General features: G+C 39.9%; 1 protein-coding gene across 2 annotated transcripts in view; it reads right to left on the bottom strand.

Moving 5' to 3' along the window:
* The window catches only part of slx4ip (SLX4 interacting protein), a 50,495-nt gene that overhangs the window by 5,414 nt on the left and 24,874 nt on the right, over positions 1-20,207 (bottom strand). For both annotated transcript variants that reach the window (XM_065296408.1, XM_065296407.1), the window contains 2 exons: positions 10,451-10,528; positions 7,748-7,836 (listed from right to left, as the gene is read on the bottom strand). In XM_065296408.1, coding sequence (XP_065152480.1) covers positions 7,748-7,836; positions 10,451-10,528 — 167 coding nt within the window. The remainder of the gene's footprint in view (positions 1-7,747; positions 7,837-10,450; positions 10,529-20,207) is intronic.

The following is a 20,207-nucleotide window of genomic DNA, read 5'->3' as shown; positions in this document are numbered from 1 at the left end:
TTTGTGGAATAATAAGCAAACATCTCATACATACCAATAAAATATTTTTATTTGATATTCAGTGCTGCTGTAACAATGATTTCATTTAGAAATGCAATTGTCAAATACACACTGACAACCTATCAACATAGAAGTCAGTTGAACATAATAAAGTTGAAAGAAATGTATTACTATTATATAGTAAAATCTACTTTTAATAATAAAAATAATAATTTTAAATTATTTTTATTTCTCAAGTAATATAATCACAATTAAAAGAGTTGTTCTGTTTATGCAGCACTTAAAAAAAAAATAAAATGAAAATGAATTTTTGATGAAAATTAATATGCGTTGTTTTTATTTGATTATTTTAGAAATATAAATTATTACATTTTATGATATCTGTATATTAAACATGCTGTTTGATAAGTGAAATGTGTGAAAATACAGAATCCAGAAAAATTAAAACAGGAAAAAATAGGATTTGTAAAAATAAAAAATTGAATTTAAAATAACATTAAATGTTTTTATAGGGCCCCATGAATCTATACATGTTAAGCATAAGAGCTTGTTTAAAAATAGGCCAAGTACAAGTCAAGTGTGTGGCAAATAATTTAAGATAAAGTTTTTAATCTTCAGGATTATGAAGTGGTGCTATAATTTTCAATGGATGCTCCTTAAATGTTTGCAGAGCACCAGTGCTACATACTCAAAAAAGTTCATTGCAAGCCCTGAGGTGACTTTCACCAAGGAAATGTATCAGGATGACAACCTCAATCAACCATGAATTGACATTGACCTTATACTATAGGGGTTTGCGGGTAACGGCTCATCTGTACTAGCAAACAAACAAATATATGTTCTGACTCACTAGCAGATCAATAGTACACAACCACTTGAACATCCATTATGTGGGTAGTGGAAGTGTAGTTATGGGTTAGTGACAAAGATCAGAAGTTTGAAAGGTGATCCATGAAAGGAAGATTTACAGAGATATCATGACCATGATGCCCTTGAAGACGGCACTGAACTCTATGGACCGTCCCGATACGTGTATTGTAGTCACTATGAGTAAAGATGCGGCCACACTACGCCTCCATTCATATCAAAGCTATGGTGAAAAAAGACATTTGACCAATAGAGAACCTTAACCTCAAAAATTGACCTCTTTCGACTTGAAGAATGCAAACATCAAAGCTGCACAACTTGCAAAGTAGAGCTTATCTTGTTGCTTAAAGCTGCAATCCAAAAATCGGTTATTGATCAAGTACATAAACAATCTGTGTTCAAAGCTGTCTACTTACCTTATCACGATTCAAAATGGTAAGCTGAACTACTGGGTCGGATTTCATGGATGTCAGTAATGATAAGAATGTAAAATAACCTGCAAATTTGTGTTTCAAACAGAGATGGAGATACAGAGGCAAAAGCTAGGGATTGCAGCTTTGAAAAGCAAGAAGAGTTTGAAGAGTTTTATCTACTGTGTGATCAACTGGAACGCTAACGTTTGGAAAGTCTAAAGCAAACCACAGCAGCACCCACACACATTTTTTCCCCAAACAACGACAGACACATCATGGAAAGCCTGAATATTGTCATCACTGTTTAGTATTTCAAGGATGATCTCTTTTAAAAGAATCGAGTCTAACGTGACACAGCTTTGCTTATTTGGGACTTTGCAGCGTCGGTTCAATCTGCTGTTTGACATTTCTGCTAAACCTCACTTGTTCTGTACACCACAGCAGGACAAAGGCCAGCAAAAACATGGAGAAACAATGAAAAACTACAATGCAATGCGTGTCAACCTAACCAACCTGTATACAAAAAGCATGCGGAGTGGTTTGTGACACGCTAATTTTTTGCATGCACATCTATTCCATGAATACCACTGAGAACAAACTTTTCATTCATAAATGATATATTTAACCCTTATAAGTATGGAACATAATCATTCAATCAAACAAGATGAAATCAGATTAGGTGACAACGAGGAGCCAAGAAGCTTTGCTGTTGGAAAACAGTGTAAAATGGGAATACAAAAGGAACAAAGAAAGGATAAAGTTATGTTCATAAACACTGTGGCTCTGCCCAAAGGGAGAGGAGGCTGTAAAAACACATCTTCCCCAAGCTTTGATCCGCCGCTTCATTCCATGGCTGCTATCTGCCCCGTTTCCCATGCAGCTCACATCTCCAAATACCAAGTCACATGACCCGAAGGATGACTTGAACATGCCAAAAGCAAAAGTTGGCCAATAAATGACTCAAATCTACTCTGAGCAATCTATGCTTGACAATTTCTCAAGGTGTTTCAGTAAGCATATTAAAAGGAAGAAGGGATTAACGCCTACCAGCGCCTACTGATGACATAATGCTTATCACACCACACCCACGTTATGCAACACCAACGACCTCTGTATTACAGACCACAGCACAGGACGTGAATCACTTAAGAAATTTCATCAATGACCAATAAAACAGCAGGGTTTAGTCATTTGGCAGTCACTTTTTTTATTCAAAGCAATTATAGTACTTTGGATTTGTTAAAGGGACAATTCCTGTGGAACATTATAACGTGCTAGTTCGCCCAAAAATGACATTTCTGTCATCATTTTCTCACTCACACCAATCGAACCAGTAATGAGTTTCTGGTAGGGAAAACAAGGAAGGAGTTTAGCGAAAATAGATGATGTTCTTAAAATGAAAGTAAATGTGATCAGAGGCTGTCAAAAATGAAAAAGGTCCATAGGACTTTGACATAGAGTGTCCACATAACAATTATAACAATTTATACTTTTCTACTGCTTATTTTTTTATTTCTGGAGCGTAATACAGTTCTTCCAGAGTTTTTTGTGATTGTTGCAGGCAAAAATCTTGCGGCACGTTTTCTTAAAAAATGCGACGGAATATGCGGGATATTTATGCAATTTTATGCAATTATTAACTCGCAAAGACTGCGGGAACTCGCAAAGACTGCGGGAACTCGCAAAGACTGCGGGAACTCGCAAAGACTGCGGGAACTCGCAAAGACTGCGGGAACTCGCAAAGACTGCGGGAACTCGCAAAGACTGCGGGAACTCGCAAAGACTGCGGGAACTCGCAAAGAGTTTGTAGCTTTTGCAGCTTTTCAATGATGTTCATGTCACATAATCACGTCACTTTATAACGTTCCCATGGCAACAGGGGACATGGCTGCGCTTGTGTGAAGTAAATGCAACATGTTTCAACTTTTTTTGCTACGAAAATGCAGTGATTATGAAATCATGCAAGCCCCGCTTATTTTGTGCACAGAAATGTGCAATTTATGCTGGGAAAGTTGCGTATTTGAAAAAATGCGGCCCCCGCATAAATATGTGGACTTTGGCTGACTATGCGTTGAATCATGCGATCGCATAATTGCGTTTTTCTGGAGGGACTGGAAATAGCAAAGATATTGGATATAACAAGATTGAGCACTCCCAATTAGGGCTGGAACGACGCGTCGACGTAGTCGATTACGTCGATTACGTAATTACGTCGATTTGCCGGAAATGCGTCGATGCGTCGCACTGTTTACATTTTGAAATGAAGGCGGCTTCAGCTCCGACCGGGTGATACAAGTGTTATACCAAACAGACAGAACGCGATCAAAAGTGTGGGAATACTTTAAGCAGAGACCAAATAAAACACATACTGTGTAAAACTGAAATGGCATACCACAGCAGCGCAACACCTGTGTATGATCATCTTAAAAGAAGAAAACCTGGAGCTCTCCGACCTCAAAATGACGAGACGTCAGCGTAAGAATTTGAACTATTACAGTAAGTTTTTATACTTACTCTATAAACAATAGAATCAATACATATTGTGCTTAATACAGCTGCGTTTACATCTTCGTTTAATACGAGCTGCGAGACGCCTGACAGACGTGACATTGCATCGCTTCTGGGCAGTATGTTGAAACAGTAAATAAAGAGCAGGACATGTTTTTATATTAAGAAGTTATGAAATAATAAGTTACTGTCACATTGAGAACTGATAGGCATGTGCCCGGGTGCACTGAAAGCCAGCTGGCAGTGCGGAGTTCCCAATGAACGTCTTTTTTGCGAATATGTGCGCAGATATTACAGAAGCTCGTCTTGTAAGGTATTCCTGACATGCGTTTATTTAAAGTAACAGCGGCGGAAACGCTGTTTATAAAATATTAGAAGATCATACTAACTGAACTTGTTTTTTACCCGGAAATTAAGAAAAGTTAAATGTTAAAGTTAAATGAGAATGCAGTACTACTAATAGTAATAATATTAACAGTAATAATATAACCATTACATCTTATATAAGGGTTCATGAATCACAATGAACTTATTTTTACTTCAGTCTGAACTAATGCTGAGTTAATGCATGTACTAATCATAAACTAATGTTTAAAATATTAATATATGCCTATTTTATTGTTTAAGGTGAATAATGCCTCTTTTAAAGTGGCACTGCCACTTTATTTTTCATGTTGAAAATTTTGGTTTGTGTGCTTGTTTAATTAAGAAAATGCTTAAATAAAATGTTAGCGTTAATGGCAGATGTTACATTTATTATTTGTTGGGGAATTATATGTATAAAAAAATCATTTGACTATTCGATTAATCGAAAAAATAATCGATAGATTAATCGGTTGAAAAAATAGTCGATAGTTGCAGCTCTACTCCCAATACCTATAAATAGGGAACAATGCAATATTCAATATGGCCACTCTGGCGACGAAAGTCCCGTCTTTTAATTAGAAGAACCAATCATCAATCGATAAAGACTGATGATTCTCTGAAGGAGAGGCCCTCTGTACAGAGTTGCATCATGAGCTTGCCAACCTGTGCGCATGCGCAGTAGCTGAAACAAACCTCAAAAAAAAGGTGGCTGTTTCTCAATATGCGTTCTTAAGCGATCTTGCGTCCTTCTGTTCTCGCTCTACGTCATCATAAACCGTTGAAGTCCAATTCTCAAGAACGCAAGTACAGAGGACGCATTATAATACCAGGATGTGTTCTTGATATTGAGGATGCATCGAGTGCAGACTTTCGCGCTGAAATCGCTTTAAGTCCCAGTCATTGCGGCAAAACAATGGCGGAGGTCAGTTGACCAACAGGAAGACTGCACACATCTCAATTCTCACAAGTGCGTTCTGTGTTCTCGTGACCTTCTGAGTTTGTTCTTCCAAGGTCGCCTGGCAAGGGTGATCTCCACGAGAACCCAAGTCCGTTCTTTGGGTTCTTAGAATTGAGAAATAGACAGTGTTTTTATCTAATTTTAGCTCCTTGAGAAACAGATGTTATGGTACAGTTTATATCAGGTACAAATGTGTTATTTAATTCCCCATTCAAGTAAATAGGACTTTAGTCTTGCTTGACTGAAATAACTGTCTGAAGGAGTTGCAAACATGGCTGCTTAGCGGCACGACTTCCCTAAAGTCACTTCGGTAGGCCTTGTTCAACATTCATTTTTCATTTTGTATGGAAAACATGCACTTTGAACATCCTGCCCAACATCTAGAAAGCATACAGAACTGCATGAAGGTCAATGATGCCAGCATTTTCATTTTTGGGGCATTTTGCCCTGACAGGGAAGTACAAGTCACTTTCCAGTTTATAAAACACTCAGGCTTTGAACCAGGGACCTTCTAAATAGTAGCACAGTTTTTTAACAGCTTCTGAAAGAATCATTCGCTCTCGCAGCCTCCCAGAAACCGTGCATCATGTCATCGCTCTCTGTCAGATCCCAACCTTGTGACCTCTGAATAGGTGTTATGGGAGCTCTGTGCGGCTGATATAAACATTGTTTTGCAAACTGAGCACTAAATAAAATGGAAGGACCACAGACAAATCCCCAAACTGCCTCAAAGCATGTGGCGTCATTCAGACTCTCGCTGTCAAGATGTGGTGAGAAGGACTTGCCATAAACATATGACAACATCGGAAGAACAAATTCACCAAGCCATTATCATTTTCAAACTGAAATTCTACATCGTTCGTGACTCATACTGCTGAGCCGCATTTTTTCATTTAGATTTATAACTTTCCTGGCTAACCTTAGGCGAAGAAGAAAACAAGAAACTGGCTCCTAGTGACAAATTAGAGCAGAGCAATTGAAATAATTGGTTTGTCATGAGAGAAACTCCAGCTCTCCATCCTGATACCTCAACTCCTTCGATCTGCCAAAGTGGCTGAGGGAGAGAGAGAGAGAGAGAGAGAGAGAGAGAGCGCGAGAGAGAGAGAGAGCACCACCACAAGCTCCCACCAGCCCTTCCACACAGCAAATACAAGCTCGGAGAACCACATCCTGAAGACGGGAATGCAAAAACAAAGGCCCTGCTTTCCTGAACTGGAAAAGCGGTTACACAATGTGAACTTTTCACTGTCGAACTGGATAACTTCACTCAAATGATTACAATTCTTGCTTTCATTGAAAGCCAACATGATGCGGGGAAAAAGAGTGAAAGAAAACGTCTGAGGGTAAAACAATGGCAAATGATTCACCCAGAAAAGTACCGACATTAATGGAAGGATAGACCATCTACATCCGCGTGCAACTTTCCCAGGATTGTACTGGATGATGCATAAGGTCCTAACGGTGGTAAAAACAGACATGATAGGTTTAAATGTTTATGACAATGTTTGAACCTAAATGCCAAAGTATGGTCCATTTTTTAATGCATACGTGAGGGTCCACGTACAGTGCGCGTGATGCCGTTTTCGTCATCGGAAGAGTGCGTGCATACTGTTTGCGCACTGCCAGATTTTAAAATCCCGCATACATTGTACGTGTAGGAGAATGTAGTGCGTAGCCCAGAAGATGCGTTGCATTTTGTCGCATGTGCATGCGTCAAACGTCTGCTACCCGTACGAGTTAAAAAACAATGCTTTGCAAGGCTGTGCGTTCTACCGTTCCCGTACACGTAAAAAACAAATTACACTCCGGGCTTATAAGTGTCTCACCCTTGCATCATGCTGATGCCTCCAGAGATCCTACCACTAAGCATCCTGTTGATCCAAATCACAGCCTTCTTACCCACACTCAAGTGATCCTATAAAAGTGAGTGAGATTGCATTTAAGAGAGCCAAAAGAAACCGTGGTCTTTTCCCAGGATTCAGAAATGACAATTCTGACCAAAATGCATTATGTACCTGTGATGCAACTCACATAATTCCTGGGAAACAAATCCCTGAACTGTTTCAGGATACATATAGAGCTCATATAAATTATATTGTGCATACAATAGCTGCTGAACTCATTGACCTCAGGGGATTTGAGAGCCAGCACAGAAGCCAGGGTTCCACTTCTTAAAGCCAAAGCATTTCAGTGGTCCACCTCAAAGAGCCTGAACAGGGTACAGTACCTCATCCAATTAGCCCCTTCCAACCTCTCCTTTGCCATCCCATAATAAGTTTGAAAAAAAAGGCATAGGAACTGACTGAACTCGAGTCCAAAACCCATTTCACGGCAACTGTTCGTTGGCAGAGAATGGATGTGTAACTTGGAAGCGACACAAACATACACACTTCAAGCACTTACATTCTTAGAATATTATACTGTATATAGACTGAAAACTTATAAAAACTGAAAGCTCCAATCAGATTGATGGACTGTATTCAGTTCACAAGGAAACTAAACACTGTTTGCTGGGTTGATATTATTGATGTTTCTTGATAGTTCAATATGACTAGTCATATAAGAATCATGATTATGCTATTGTGACACTCCTGAACGTGAAATATTGGTTTAAATAAATACTAGTAGTTCTTACCGCATCCTGGTTCAGATTTCCATTGGGAAGTACAGCATTCTCCGGAGGACTGGCACACACAACAACACGTTCAGGAAATACACGCAACTCTGCAAAAAGAATCAACTTGAATTGAATGAAGAGACATGGTTAGTTATAACATGTCATGCAGCATTTATCATGATATATAGGTTTATACACCAGTGTTTCACATACATTCATTTATTTGTGTCGGTCCGCCACAAAATCAACCACTACAAATAGATTTTTGAACATCGCGTTTTTCACTACATCTATCTTACATGGAATGCAGTCTCTCCGCTGACTGCTCATTTAAGCCTTGACACTTAAGGCAGAAGTATGGTCCATTTTTTTCGAGTACACAAAGGTCCGTGTAGTGTGTGTGACACAAATTGTGTCATTGGAAGAGTGCCAGCATACTGTAATTACTGAAACCGGTGCATACGCTTACATCAGATTGTAATATGTAGCAATGCTGACATCGCGGGAATGCGCATTGAAATTCTTAGGCATAAAATCTGTTTCCGCGCGCGCGGGACTTTTACAATGCATCTCATGCAATATCCAATCCTCGTCGCATGGTTGTAGTATGTTTTCACTAAATACAACAATAAGTACGTCAAGTCCGACCACCGGAAGCGTTTGATATTTTGAGCTTTCAACATGAAGGTGTTTTTAGTTCACAGCAACTGTTTGATAAATTTGAGTCATATTCAACTGGTCGGTGTGCTTCAACTAAACTCTGGACACTAAAGAAAGGTAGGTGGACCAAAATATGTCTTTTATCTTGGTACTGAAACATAGTTATCTAAATCCTGTCAGAACGCCCACTGCAGGCATCGTTCTAAAAATCATGGTTACATGGGTCTGATGCCCATTCCAACTAAAGTCTGATGCCCATTCAGACTGAAACAGTAAATGTTCATGATTTAATTTGAAAGAACTAAAAATTAGAACAATGAATTCTACCTTCTGTTAAAATTTCATGCAAATATCGGATAAAATGAGAAAGTTACAAGCAAAAACATGTAAATAAGCAGCATTTTTGCTCACATACCTTCCATAGACATCCATTTAACTTTTTCCTCTGATTTTTAATATAAAAAATATCATAACTTTCTCAATCCTTAATGGATTTTTACAATCCAGGTAAATGGGAATGGCTGCCTTCTCTAGTTATGTGATAAATTTTGAGCTTTGGGGTTTTGAAAATTTTGTCATCATACCTATACATATGCAATGTATAGGTATATGCATGGCATTTTGTCGCAACACGCATGCGTTGAACATATGTGTACAAGTACAAGTCAAATGAAATATACGTTTGCAGGGCTGTGTGTTCGACTGTGCGCGTGCGTTTGCATACACATAAAAACAGACTATACTCTGGGTTTTATACTTTTGATCATTTTCAAAAACGAAGCCACGCGCAAATTTACAAAAATGCAGTACACACATGCGTATGTGCGTGGCATTGTGCACTGCATTTTTGTAACTTGGCTCTGAACTTGAAACCCATCCACCTGGTTGGATGTGCCGTCACAAATAAACAGCAAGTCTGTGGGAAACTGTAATACTGTACTACATCATATGTTATCTGTATACTGTAAATGAAAATGGATACGTTCATTCATTATTTAACTGTATTATTCTCACAGACATGAAGTAAAAATGTTTATTTTCATTTAATTCAATAATTTAGACTCGCAGGAACATCAACAGAATGAACTGACCCGAATGCCCTATTCATGGGAAATCTCAAATTAAGTTAAAACCCCCATTTAGTTACTGTTTTCAAGTAACTGGCATAGTTGCCATGAAGTTAAATGTCAACACTGGACAAATTCACCTCCCCGCTGTCCCTCAGTCAATACAGCTTCTGATATGTAACTCGATATAAGCTAAACAAACCACATTGTTTGATGTATTTTGTTTTATTTCCTTCTAACCCAAGCCAAATTTAGCTTGAAAAATGAAGGCCAAGCAAACTGTTGGTCAGCACCTTTTCCCTCTTTTTGCTTTTCCTAAGATTACTTAAAATAATCCATACAGCACACTTATTAGTTTGTACGTTCCTACTTTGTTTTTATTTCTTTGAGGCGTGTAAAATATAAATAATGTAACATGATTATTGTAATTTCCCTTACAGAGTGTGGCACGGCCATACTTCCGAAGACATACAGTAGTAAGCCTTCACCCTGAACTTGTTTACTATGATAAATGAACCACATTTTCCCTGCGAGCTGCTGTCGGCGTGCCTCTGGTGGACTTGGCTTTAGTCTCAAATATTTGCCTCTATTAGGACTGAACATGGACTGCTCTCAGTTCTAACCATCTAGCCAAATATAATGGGTGGTTTCTTTAGAGACGTTTCTGTATAAACCACACATTGTGTATAAAACGCATTTTGAATCAAACCATCATATCCTGAGTTGCAACTACATATCAGTTGACTTTTTCCAAATAGCAATGGTCTGGTCAGTGACTCAACCGAGGCCGACAAGCTGTATGAACTAATAACACAGGTGCTTCTGATGCAATCATCGGCTTTTGCGATGCAACTTAATGTTGTGAAAAAAGCCTTATGTGGCTTTCAAAAATGTTCTCACGGTCTACGCTGTTTGCTTGTCTACACTGAAAAGTGTAAATGTAATTTATCAATGTGGATGTAGTCTCATTCAGCCTGGTAGAAGATTAAGATACCTCGGTAGTGCTGCCTGACAATGCACCTCAGGTTGATGTGTCGTTTCATGAAGTACACCTCCACGCGAACATTCTCACCTGCCAAAAGAAAACACATTTATCATCACACATCACACGCCATGACATATAACTGTCAAGTCAAAGCATCCAGAAATGCCACACAGGTAACAGTAAATTTTTCATGACAAGGTAATCATCAAATCCTAAATGCAAATTTAAACAGGCCTGAGGAAAAGAACTGACCAGCATTAATGAAAATCCATCACATAATCATTGGTATACATTGCAACCATGCAAAAGGAACATATGCTTCCAAATATGACACAGCTTGAAGGCTGTTTAATGCTTAAAGAAATACCAAAGCATTTATGCAAAGGAGAGAGAATCTAAGTTCAGACATGAACCTGAGCAGCGCCAGAGGCTTCCTGGTCTTTGAAGTGCATTGTAACAAGACTGACTAAACTCTTAAACTATTTACAACCTCTATCAGTGAAAGAGCTTTATGAATTCATGTCATGCTCGGCTCTATAGAAAAAACAGCATACAGTATAATGTGCCAGTTTGTTGGCATACCCTGTATTTTAAACTGAACATGAAACCATCTGCAAAATCTCTAGGCACCAGCAAAGCAGCTGAAAATGAAGTGATTTACGACGGAACTTAAGACAGTCATTTACTGCCGTCTGTCGTCTCACGGTACGGCATCTTAAAAGATTTATTATTAATATTTGCAGTTTGTACAAAAAATTAGTCTGTTTACACAAAGGTGAAGGTGAGGTCATGAAGATCTATTAAATGATTGGTCCGTTTGCAAAATTACATTTACAGAAAGAAAGAAGTTAATAAATAGGTTGTATATGAAAGCTTTATAGGGGACATTTCACAAGACTTTTTTAAGATGTTAAATACATCTTAGGTGTCCCCAGAGTACGTATGTGAACTTTTACCTCAAAATATTATATAGATAATTTATTATAGCTTGTTAAAATTGCCGCTTTGTAGGCGTGAGCAAAAATGTGTCATTTTTGGGTGGGTCCTTTTAAATGCAAATGAGCAGATCTCTCCACAAAATTGTAGTGCCGTGGTTAGATAGTGTAGCGTAAGGTGCGGTATTATTCCCTTCAGACATCACAAACTGCTATAGATGATGTATAATTCACTTCATATAACATACTGTACTTCTTTTATTATATTAAATGTATTATACCGTATACACTCACCTAAAGGATTATTAGGAACACCTGTTCAATTTCTCATTAATGCAATTATCTAATCAACTGGTCACATGGCAGTTGCTTCAATGCATTAGGGCTCTGGTCCTGGTCAAGACAATCTCCTGAACTCCAAACTGAATGTCAGAATGGGAAAGAAAGGTGATTTAAGCAATTATGAGCGTGGCATGGTTGTTGGTGCCAGACGGGCCGGTCTATTTCACAATCTGCTCAGTTACTGGGATTTTCCACACACAACCATTTCTGGGGTTTATGAAGAATGGTGTGAAAAGGGAAAAACATCCACTATGCGGCAGTCCTGTTGGCAAAAAATCATTGTTGATGCTAGAGGTCAGAGGAGAATGGGCCGACTGATTCAAGCTGATAGAAGAGCAACTTTGACTGAAATAACTACTTGTTACAACCGAGGTATGCAGCAAAGCATTTGTGAAGCCACAACACGCACATCCTTGAGGCGGATGGGCTACAACAGCAGATTAACCCACCGTCATCTTCACTACAAATAGGAAAAAGAGGCTACAATTTGCACAGGTTCACCAAAATTGGACAGTTGAAGACTGGAAAAATGTTGCCTGGTCTGATGAGTCTCGATTCTTGTAGAGATATTCAAATGGTAGAGTCAGAATTTGGCATAAACAGAATGAGAACATGATCCATCATGCCTTGTTACCACTGTGCAGGCTGCTGGTGGTGGTGTAATGGTGTGGGGGATGTTTTCTTGGCACACTTTAGGCCCCTTAGTGCCAATTGGGCATCATTTAAATGCCACGGCCTCCCTGAGCATTGTTTCTGACCATGTCCATCCCTTTATGACCACCATGGACCCATCCTCTGATGGCTACTTCCAGCAGGATAATGCACAATGTCACAAAGCTCGAATCATTTCAAATTGGTTTCTTAAACATGACAATGAGTTCACTGTACTAAAATGGCCGCCACAGTCACCAGATCTTAACCCAATAGAGCATCTTTGGGATGTGGTGGAACGGGAGCTTCGTGCCCTGGATGTGCATCCCACAAATCTCTATCAACTGCAAGATGCTATCCTATCAATATGGGTCAACATTTCTAAAGAATGCATTCCTGCAGCACCTTGTTGAATCAATGCCACGTAGAATAAAGGCAGTTCTGAAGGTGAAAGGGGGTCAAACACAGTATTAGTATGGTGTTCCTAATAATCCTTTAGGTGAGTGTATGTATTTCACATTGCCTCCGCAGAAATTGCCTTCGGCGTACATTCTTTGCATAGCTTATGATGCATCTGTGCTAGATAGACGCAATTTCCATTATGTAAGGCATTTGACAAACACTTTGAGCAAGGTACCTGTCTCCCATTTTTCCTGGGTGTTGCTGTAATATGGTAGCTGCCCACTGCTCCGGGTGTGTGTGTTACTACTTACCTACTAATGGGTTAAATGCAGAGGTCAGTCACACCCCAAGTATGGGTTACCATACGTTGGTCATTCCGTCACTCTCACTTCACGTTAATGCAGTCTGGAGCCGATAAAATTAGATCAGACAGGGTTGATGGAACTGAACCAAGTGTGAAACCAGCAACAACGTTGCGTGGCGCATTCAGTGACGTCAGCATTGTGGGTTTACGCACTGTTGAAGTCATCTGATTCCAAGCGATCATACCCACCGCCAGCACGCTAAGAAAATGAGTTATTTCAAACCTTCCTGCGTTGGAGCAATTACACGGCCAGTCTGTTTTAAATTAAGACACAATAGGCAAATGAAGAATCCAGCCTAGATCTGTTTGTCATTGTCCAAGGAATGCAAGATCTACAAGGCGCAAAGGCGCAGCACTGTTGCTTAATCTGGGAGGAATCTGTCTCCAAATAAAAGTGCCTGGTGAACACGCTAGCTATCTGCTAGTGCAGCTGTAAGCAAAATAACAGGCATGGGAATCCATCAGTTCTCACTCCGTGCCCTGAAGAAACCCTGTGGCCTCTACGCTTGTCTATAGAAGAAAGTCTTAGACCATAAAACCAAACCAAAAGGGATCAGCCCACTACCTAATGGCCAAGTATATGGATACTATGCATCTCAACACCTGTATGCTTAAATTCCCTAACAGGAATCCCTAGCATTAGGAAATTTGTCAGTCTTCAGAGAGCATGCTAGATGTTTCAAATTAGTCTGAAATAAGTAGAAGAAGACAGGTTTGCCTTTCTCCGTACCAGATGATGTCATCTCAGGCCCCACTAACAGCTAGTTGGGTCCACAAACAGGCCATTGATGTGCATCTGCAAATGCAGATGATATGCAATTACAGTGTCTGCCATCCACAAACCTGTCAGCAGGATTCCACTTCACAACTCTTGTTAAAAAAACGATTAATCTACATGTGTTTAAATTATTTACAATGTTTTTTTATGCATCTGTGCTTAAAATCACCTGTGATGTAAATAAAGACTAGTTTAGGATGCATTCTCGAACCTCTTGTATACACTTGTTTTGAAATAACTTCCATTCAAGGTTTATCTATGACATGGATTATTGGTGATACTCGAAACACTGCCAGAAACAACAAAGAGAGCTTTTAAACTCAATAAACCCAAAACCCCAGCCAGTGTATCCAAGATACAAAATAATTGCCATAAATGTTATTATATTCAACCTACAACAATAACAGGCTTCAGTAAGCATCTTAAAAAAAGGCCGGTGAACCTGACAAACAGGCTCCTAATGTTGATATTCGTTTCAAAGTTCCAGCCCATGATGCTCATCTCCGCTCAGAGGAAGCGATCCAGCATTACTGGAAATAGCAACACATACTTAACCTGCATGCAGCTCTGCTCATAAAAGTCCTGTGAAGGAAAATTTGAATCAGATGCCCCCTCGGGTGTTCCGCTTCACCACAAAGAGTTAACAGGGACGGGCGAGGAGGATTTTGATATCAGATGCATAACTTTATGAGATGGACCTTAAATAGCTAAAGGGAGAAAGGCAACACCAGCGTAGAGATCAAGATGGCACACAACTTCAATGGGAGTGATAAAAAGCATGCATGCACGGTATCCGCAGTCTTATCTTTCCTGTTTCTAATAATTTGGGTATGCAATCGGCCTCAAAAGCTTGAGAGAATTATGTGAAAATAAAACTTCTAGGTCATAACGCATGTCTTGCTGCTCAACATCAAGAGCCTGGAGCATGTTCTTTCCCTTTTTTAACCCTGGATACCTTCCTGAAATGCAGATTATCAATCTGTTTTTTTTTTCTGCCGATCCACACCGGAATCGGCAGAGATAAAGAGGCAGAAAATGTACTGGACTACAGTAGTTCAGAGGTTCCCAACTGGCAGCCCGCAGGCCAAACCCAGGCCGTCCATCATTTCTATGCATGTTGAATGAATGAAGGAATGCAAGAATGAGTTATGTTTTATGTAAAAAACCAATTAAATAGCTAAAGTTTATGCATGATGTTTTATCAAACTACCCAGCAAGCAAAACTGAATACCAGCTATGAGTAACCTACTTTTACCCTAAATAACCTTAAATTTGATTACATGCCATTTTTGCCAAAATAACTTGGAGAAGTAATATATTTCATCATGTTAGCAAAGTCAACAGGTGTTTGCTTTCATTTGTTCCAAATGTATATCAGGGTTCCCACACATTAGTTAACTTCATATTCAAGGACCTTTCAAGGACTTTCCAGGTCCAATACCCTCAAATTCAAGGACTAATGTGGGGACACATTTTAAGTGAGGGCAAGGTTACATTGTGTTACCTTTAAAGATACATTGTTACAGTTCCCTTTTGAGGGAACTCGCGCTGCGTCACTGCGGTGACACTTTGGGGACGCCTCCAAGGGTAAGTGCGTCTGAATGTCTATATCAAATTAAACCAATGGTGATACTTAACGACAAAGACAGGGTGACGCGGGAGCCAAGAAGTATATCACTATCTGAAATATTGCCAAAGACGGAGTTACAGGGACGCAGGAAATATGGCCAGGGAGACACAGCGCCTCGCTCCCTTCTCAGGGAACAACAGTTATATATACGTAACCGCAGATATTTTCATTTTTCAAACACAACTGTGCAAAAAAGCATTTTGGTATGAATCAACATTCGCATACAGAAGATATAAGCAACACTACACAGGGAATATGGATTTTTTTTTTTTCAGAAAACTTCAAGCACTTTCAATGACCTGTATCTATGTATGTATATTTTCAAGAACTTCCCAGCGCCTTGAATTTTTTCCCCCAGATTCACAAACTTTCAAGGATTTCAAGGACCAGTGGCAACCCTCGTATATTGTCTTTTCTTGGGCTATGGTAAGATGTCTATTAGACTTTCAATGACAACCCAAATTTTGCCTTGTTTTAGCCAAAATTGCTTGCTGAGTACTGTGTGTATCAGTGTGCATCACCCATCAGAGTTTACATGACAGGAACTATTTTAACTACTGCATGATGTGGCTAAATTAATAACATGTGATTTGTTTAAACTGACTGTCTCAGTGTCTAAACAAATGAATATTTTCTAACCTCTAATGATGTGTAAAGCAGTCCTTCATGAGATAAAGCAAACACAACTATTATCTAGACAAAGACTGTTGTGATCATCACAGACACTGTTGTTTACCATTTACAGTCAGGTCTATCAGCAAGCTAACACAACCGTTACAACAAAGGCAGAAAATTACCCCCAGACCCACCAGATGTCTGCCAAAGTAAAGCCGCCATGGTAAGCGGTACGTCATGTTTTGGAGATGACAACCCTGTCAAACCTTCAGAGGTAAAGTTCTCCAGCTTTGATCGTAATCCACACAGCAACACGAGTCACAACATCACAACACTGTGCCAAACCAAAAAACATATACAGTACATTGGTGCACAGACCCCTCTTCCTAAACGTTTGCCACTTCCTGGGAAAACAATAGAGGGTACGAAAAGTCAACAAACCAAAAGAATGTAAAGAGGAATGTGAAATAAAATGGAAGGAGTGAGTGATCTCTTGTCTCAAACCAGAGGCATTCTTTCCATTGATTCGGAGTTCAAAGAGGAACAAGAGCTATAAAAACCTCATCAGCTTTGAACAAATGGAGAGTATAGACAGCTCAACATGCAAAAGAATAATAATCACAGACTTTGACATTGAGCTCTAAAAACAGACAACATTAGATCTCTGGTGGTACAATCTGTGATATCCGAGCATCCGAGCTACCGTTGAGAGATGTGATCCTGATGGGATCTCACAAACGTGTCTACTAGGGACAGTGTGTCTAGGTGACCAAGTTGGAATTCATAGAAATATTTTCTCTCGATTCTCACTTTGATGTGAAAGATCACCCTCTAAGATCTTGTCCTCTGCTCTCACTGAGCCGGGGTGGGACTCCTTGGGGCGATTGTGTGTATGTGTGTGAAGGTTTCACAGGGGTCGCCACATGGAATGGGCGAGTGGGGTTTTCCTGGAAGCACATCACACCCGGCTGCGTAACTGTAGCCTGGGCCGAGCAGGCGGTGTGTCTTATCACTCTGTTCAATGTCCACCTGAAACAATATTTGCGCATGAGTGTTCAATTTAACATTTGGGTGACCCTTCAGCATGGTTATGAAATGCTGCAGTGTGGCCCAACAGAAGGATGCAACACACGATCAAAGCTGAACTGTAGAGATAAGTAAATGAAGTAAAGCGCCTTCAGAAAACTTCCTTTCATCATTTCACCAAACAAAAAGATCAAAACCAATGCGCTAACATTTAATGGATAAAAGACCATAATTAAGGTTCTTGCAATCATACAGCAAGTCACAATCACAGTGAGATTCAAACTAAAGATCTAACTTCTTGTCCTAACAGATGTCTCTTACTGTACCTCAACACGAGCTATTTGGCAAGCTATTTTCTCAAGCTATACATTTTATCAGCATGTCATTATGTGTGTTCTCTTGGAATCGAACCCAGAGCCTTTTGCACTGGTGTAGGGCAATATGCCCCATTTTGAGATCGTCCTATCGTCAGCCTGTTATGGCGCTTTTCCATTGCATAGTACCCCACGGTTTAGTTTAGTTTAGGTCGGGTCAGCTCACCTCACTTTGGCGTGGTTAGCTTTTCCATCGAGTTTAGTATCACTTCGGAGTGGGAGGGATTCGTTATATTGTCGTTATATTTACGCTGCCTACTGCTGTGACATCATACACGTGAGAGCGTTGTTGTACATTCCCATACATTCATTTATTTCTCAGTCTGCCACAAAATTAAAATTGGCCACCACAAATAGATGTTTGCACATCGCGTTTATAACTACCTCTGTCTCACATGACAGTTTCTGTTCAAACACCCGACCCGTGGCGTCAGTCGACAGCGCTCCGCTGAGCTTCATTCAAGTTGCATTTAAGCATATATAATACGAACGTTCACGTCGCGAATGTGCCATTAAGTCCAGGTGCGTGCGCGAAGGAATCTGTGCCATGTGTTACAAGCTCTCCCATGCACGATAATATCGTCTATCGGCACAACCCTATTTGGCACATAACATACTCTCCATATGTAGATTTGATGTCCAACTATGGCTGGCATGCGACAGCTCTTTCAAACCTTATTAAACACATTTAAAAACATGTTCCCTTATAAGGAAAAATCTTTGTTGAGATTTGTGCCCATGTTGCGTTGTTTTTGAGGTCTTCATGCGTGATGATGTTTAAAGTCCCCAACAAAGTCTGTAGTCCCATGCAACTTGTTAGCAACCAGCCCTTTTAAAGACACTTTAAAGCTTTAAAAAGTTACGTGAAAATATCTTGAGGTTATGTTATGTTTAACCAAAACCTTATTTAAAAAACCCTTCGGATGGGACAATGGAACCGGAAGACTCGCTTTCAAAAATACGTCAGCCCTGTGGTACACGCGACCTCCGAAGGCTGCATTCCAAGACTTTTTTTAAATGTGAAAATCTTGTTGCCTTGTTCTTTTGGTACAATGGTCTTAACCCAAGAGTGACAACAGCATGTTCTCTCTTAACAGTTAAACATGAAAGGTTTACTGTAAAAATCAATCAATCCAGATTTTTTGTACAGTGGAACAAAACTACCCATACATTTTTGAGATATATATTGTAAATGCAGAAATTAGGAGGCCCCAGTAACAAACAGGGAATTATGTGGTGTGAATGCGTTTAGGGAAACACATTCCTCCTGTTTGATTCCAGCAGATTAATGATGTGGGGAAGGCTCCTGAAATCTTGAGTTATGTGCTGTTCTGCAGGACTGAAGGTTTTGAACCTGAGCTCGACCTGTCATTGAATCCAGATTATTTCTTTTTCTTATCTTTCTCGCCCACTAAATCTCTCTCGCTTGTGCATTTATGAATTTAACATGCATTAAAACTGACTCGCTGCACACCTGGAAAGTACAGCGGTGCCCCTAATGACAAAATATGACATGCTATTTTCTGTGAAATAATCAAAATTCGTATTACCCAGTGCCCATATAGTAATGGGTTTCTCTGCCAGGAAAATATGCATTTAATTATAACACTAAATAATGATGGACTCAACTGAGAAAGGCACCATTAAACCTGAGCACATGATGTGTTATTTGATCTGCGCAAGGACCATGCAATGAAAACTCTAAGGGAAAAAACTTGAATGATCCTCTAAAACAATTTGGTAATTGCTAAAGTGAGTGCTTTGGTCAGCCGGCCTGGGTTCACAGGGGCTGCGTCTGCACGTCTGTTTGTGAGACCAGATTGCGGTAGAGCAGTGGTCCCGTACTGATCAAGGTCTCCTTCCTCAATCCCTAATTACATACAGAGCACTGTGGTGGGATGGAACCAGAGGAACACCACTGACCCTGGAAAAGAGACTAGGGTGTGTGTGTCGAGAGCAAGTCATACTGATTGTATAAACATAACTTTTAGGCCAAAGACGGGCGTGTTAAAGCTGTGTACGCAAGAGTTTGAGAGCGAGAGAGAATTGGCAATGATAAATTACTTGTGAAGTTCCTCTTCGGAAAAAGGCTAAATGGAAATGAGAAAGGTATGTGGAAAGAGTCCGGCTGTCCAGAGGCTTTTCTGTACAGTGAGACGTGGCTTACTGTAGGACTTGGATTTGTACAGCAACTGCAACATGACAAAACTTCAAGGGCTAATTCTAGAACAAGGAGGCAGACAGGCCGACTGACTGAGTGACAGACAGGCAGTCAAGAGAGCCAGAGGAATTCATCAGCTCCTGCCCACAGGTCTCTATTTCCCACGTTGGCAATCATGCGTAGTCTCTCTCACATGTTGCAGGGCAGGTAACTGCTGCTAAAGCTGCCACATGCTTTATATTTAAAGGCAACAGGGCATGAAGGGCAGAAAAAGTATGCTTAAACTGCTGGGGAGGGGGCGCGGACGAAAAGAGTCTGAAAGAGATACAGGAAAATAGATATTAATAAAAGTTTATAGGCACTATAAGGGATGGATAATTTCCCAGGTGAAAAAGAAGAACACTTCCATAAAGTACTTAAAGCGCTCTATTTCCGGGCACTAATTTGTACTTAATATACTAAAAATTCTTCTTTAGTACTTCTTAACA

Source organism: Paramisgurnus dabryanus, chromosome 20 (assembly GCF_030506205.2).
Source record: "Paramisgurnus dabryanus chromosome 20, PD_genome_1.1, whole genome shotgun sequence".
In the NCBI taxonomy this organism is placed as follows: Eukaryota; Metazoa; Chordata; class Actinopteri; order Cypriniformes; family Cobitidae; genus Paramisgurnus; species Paramisgurnus dabryanus.
This window is presented reverse-complemented; position numbering and strand designations above follow the sequence as displayed.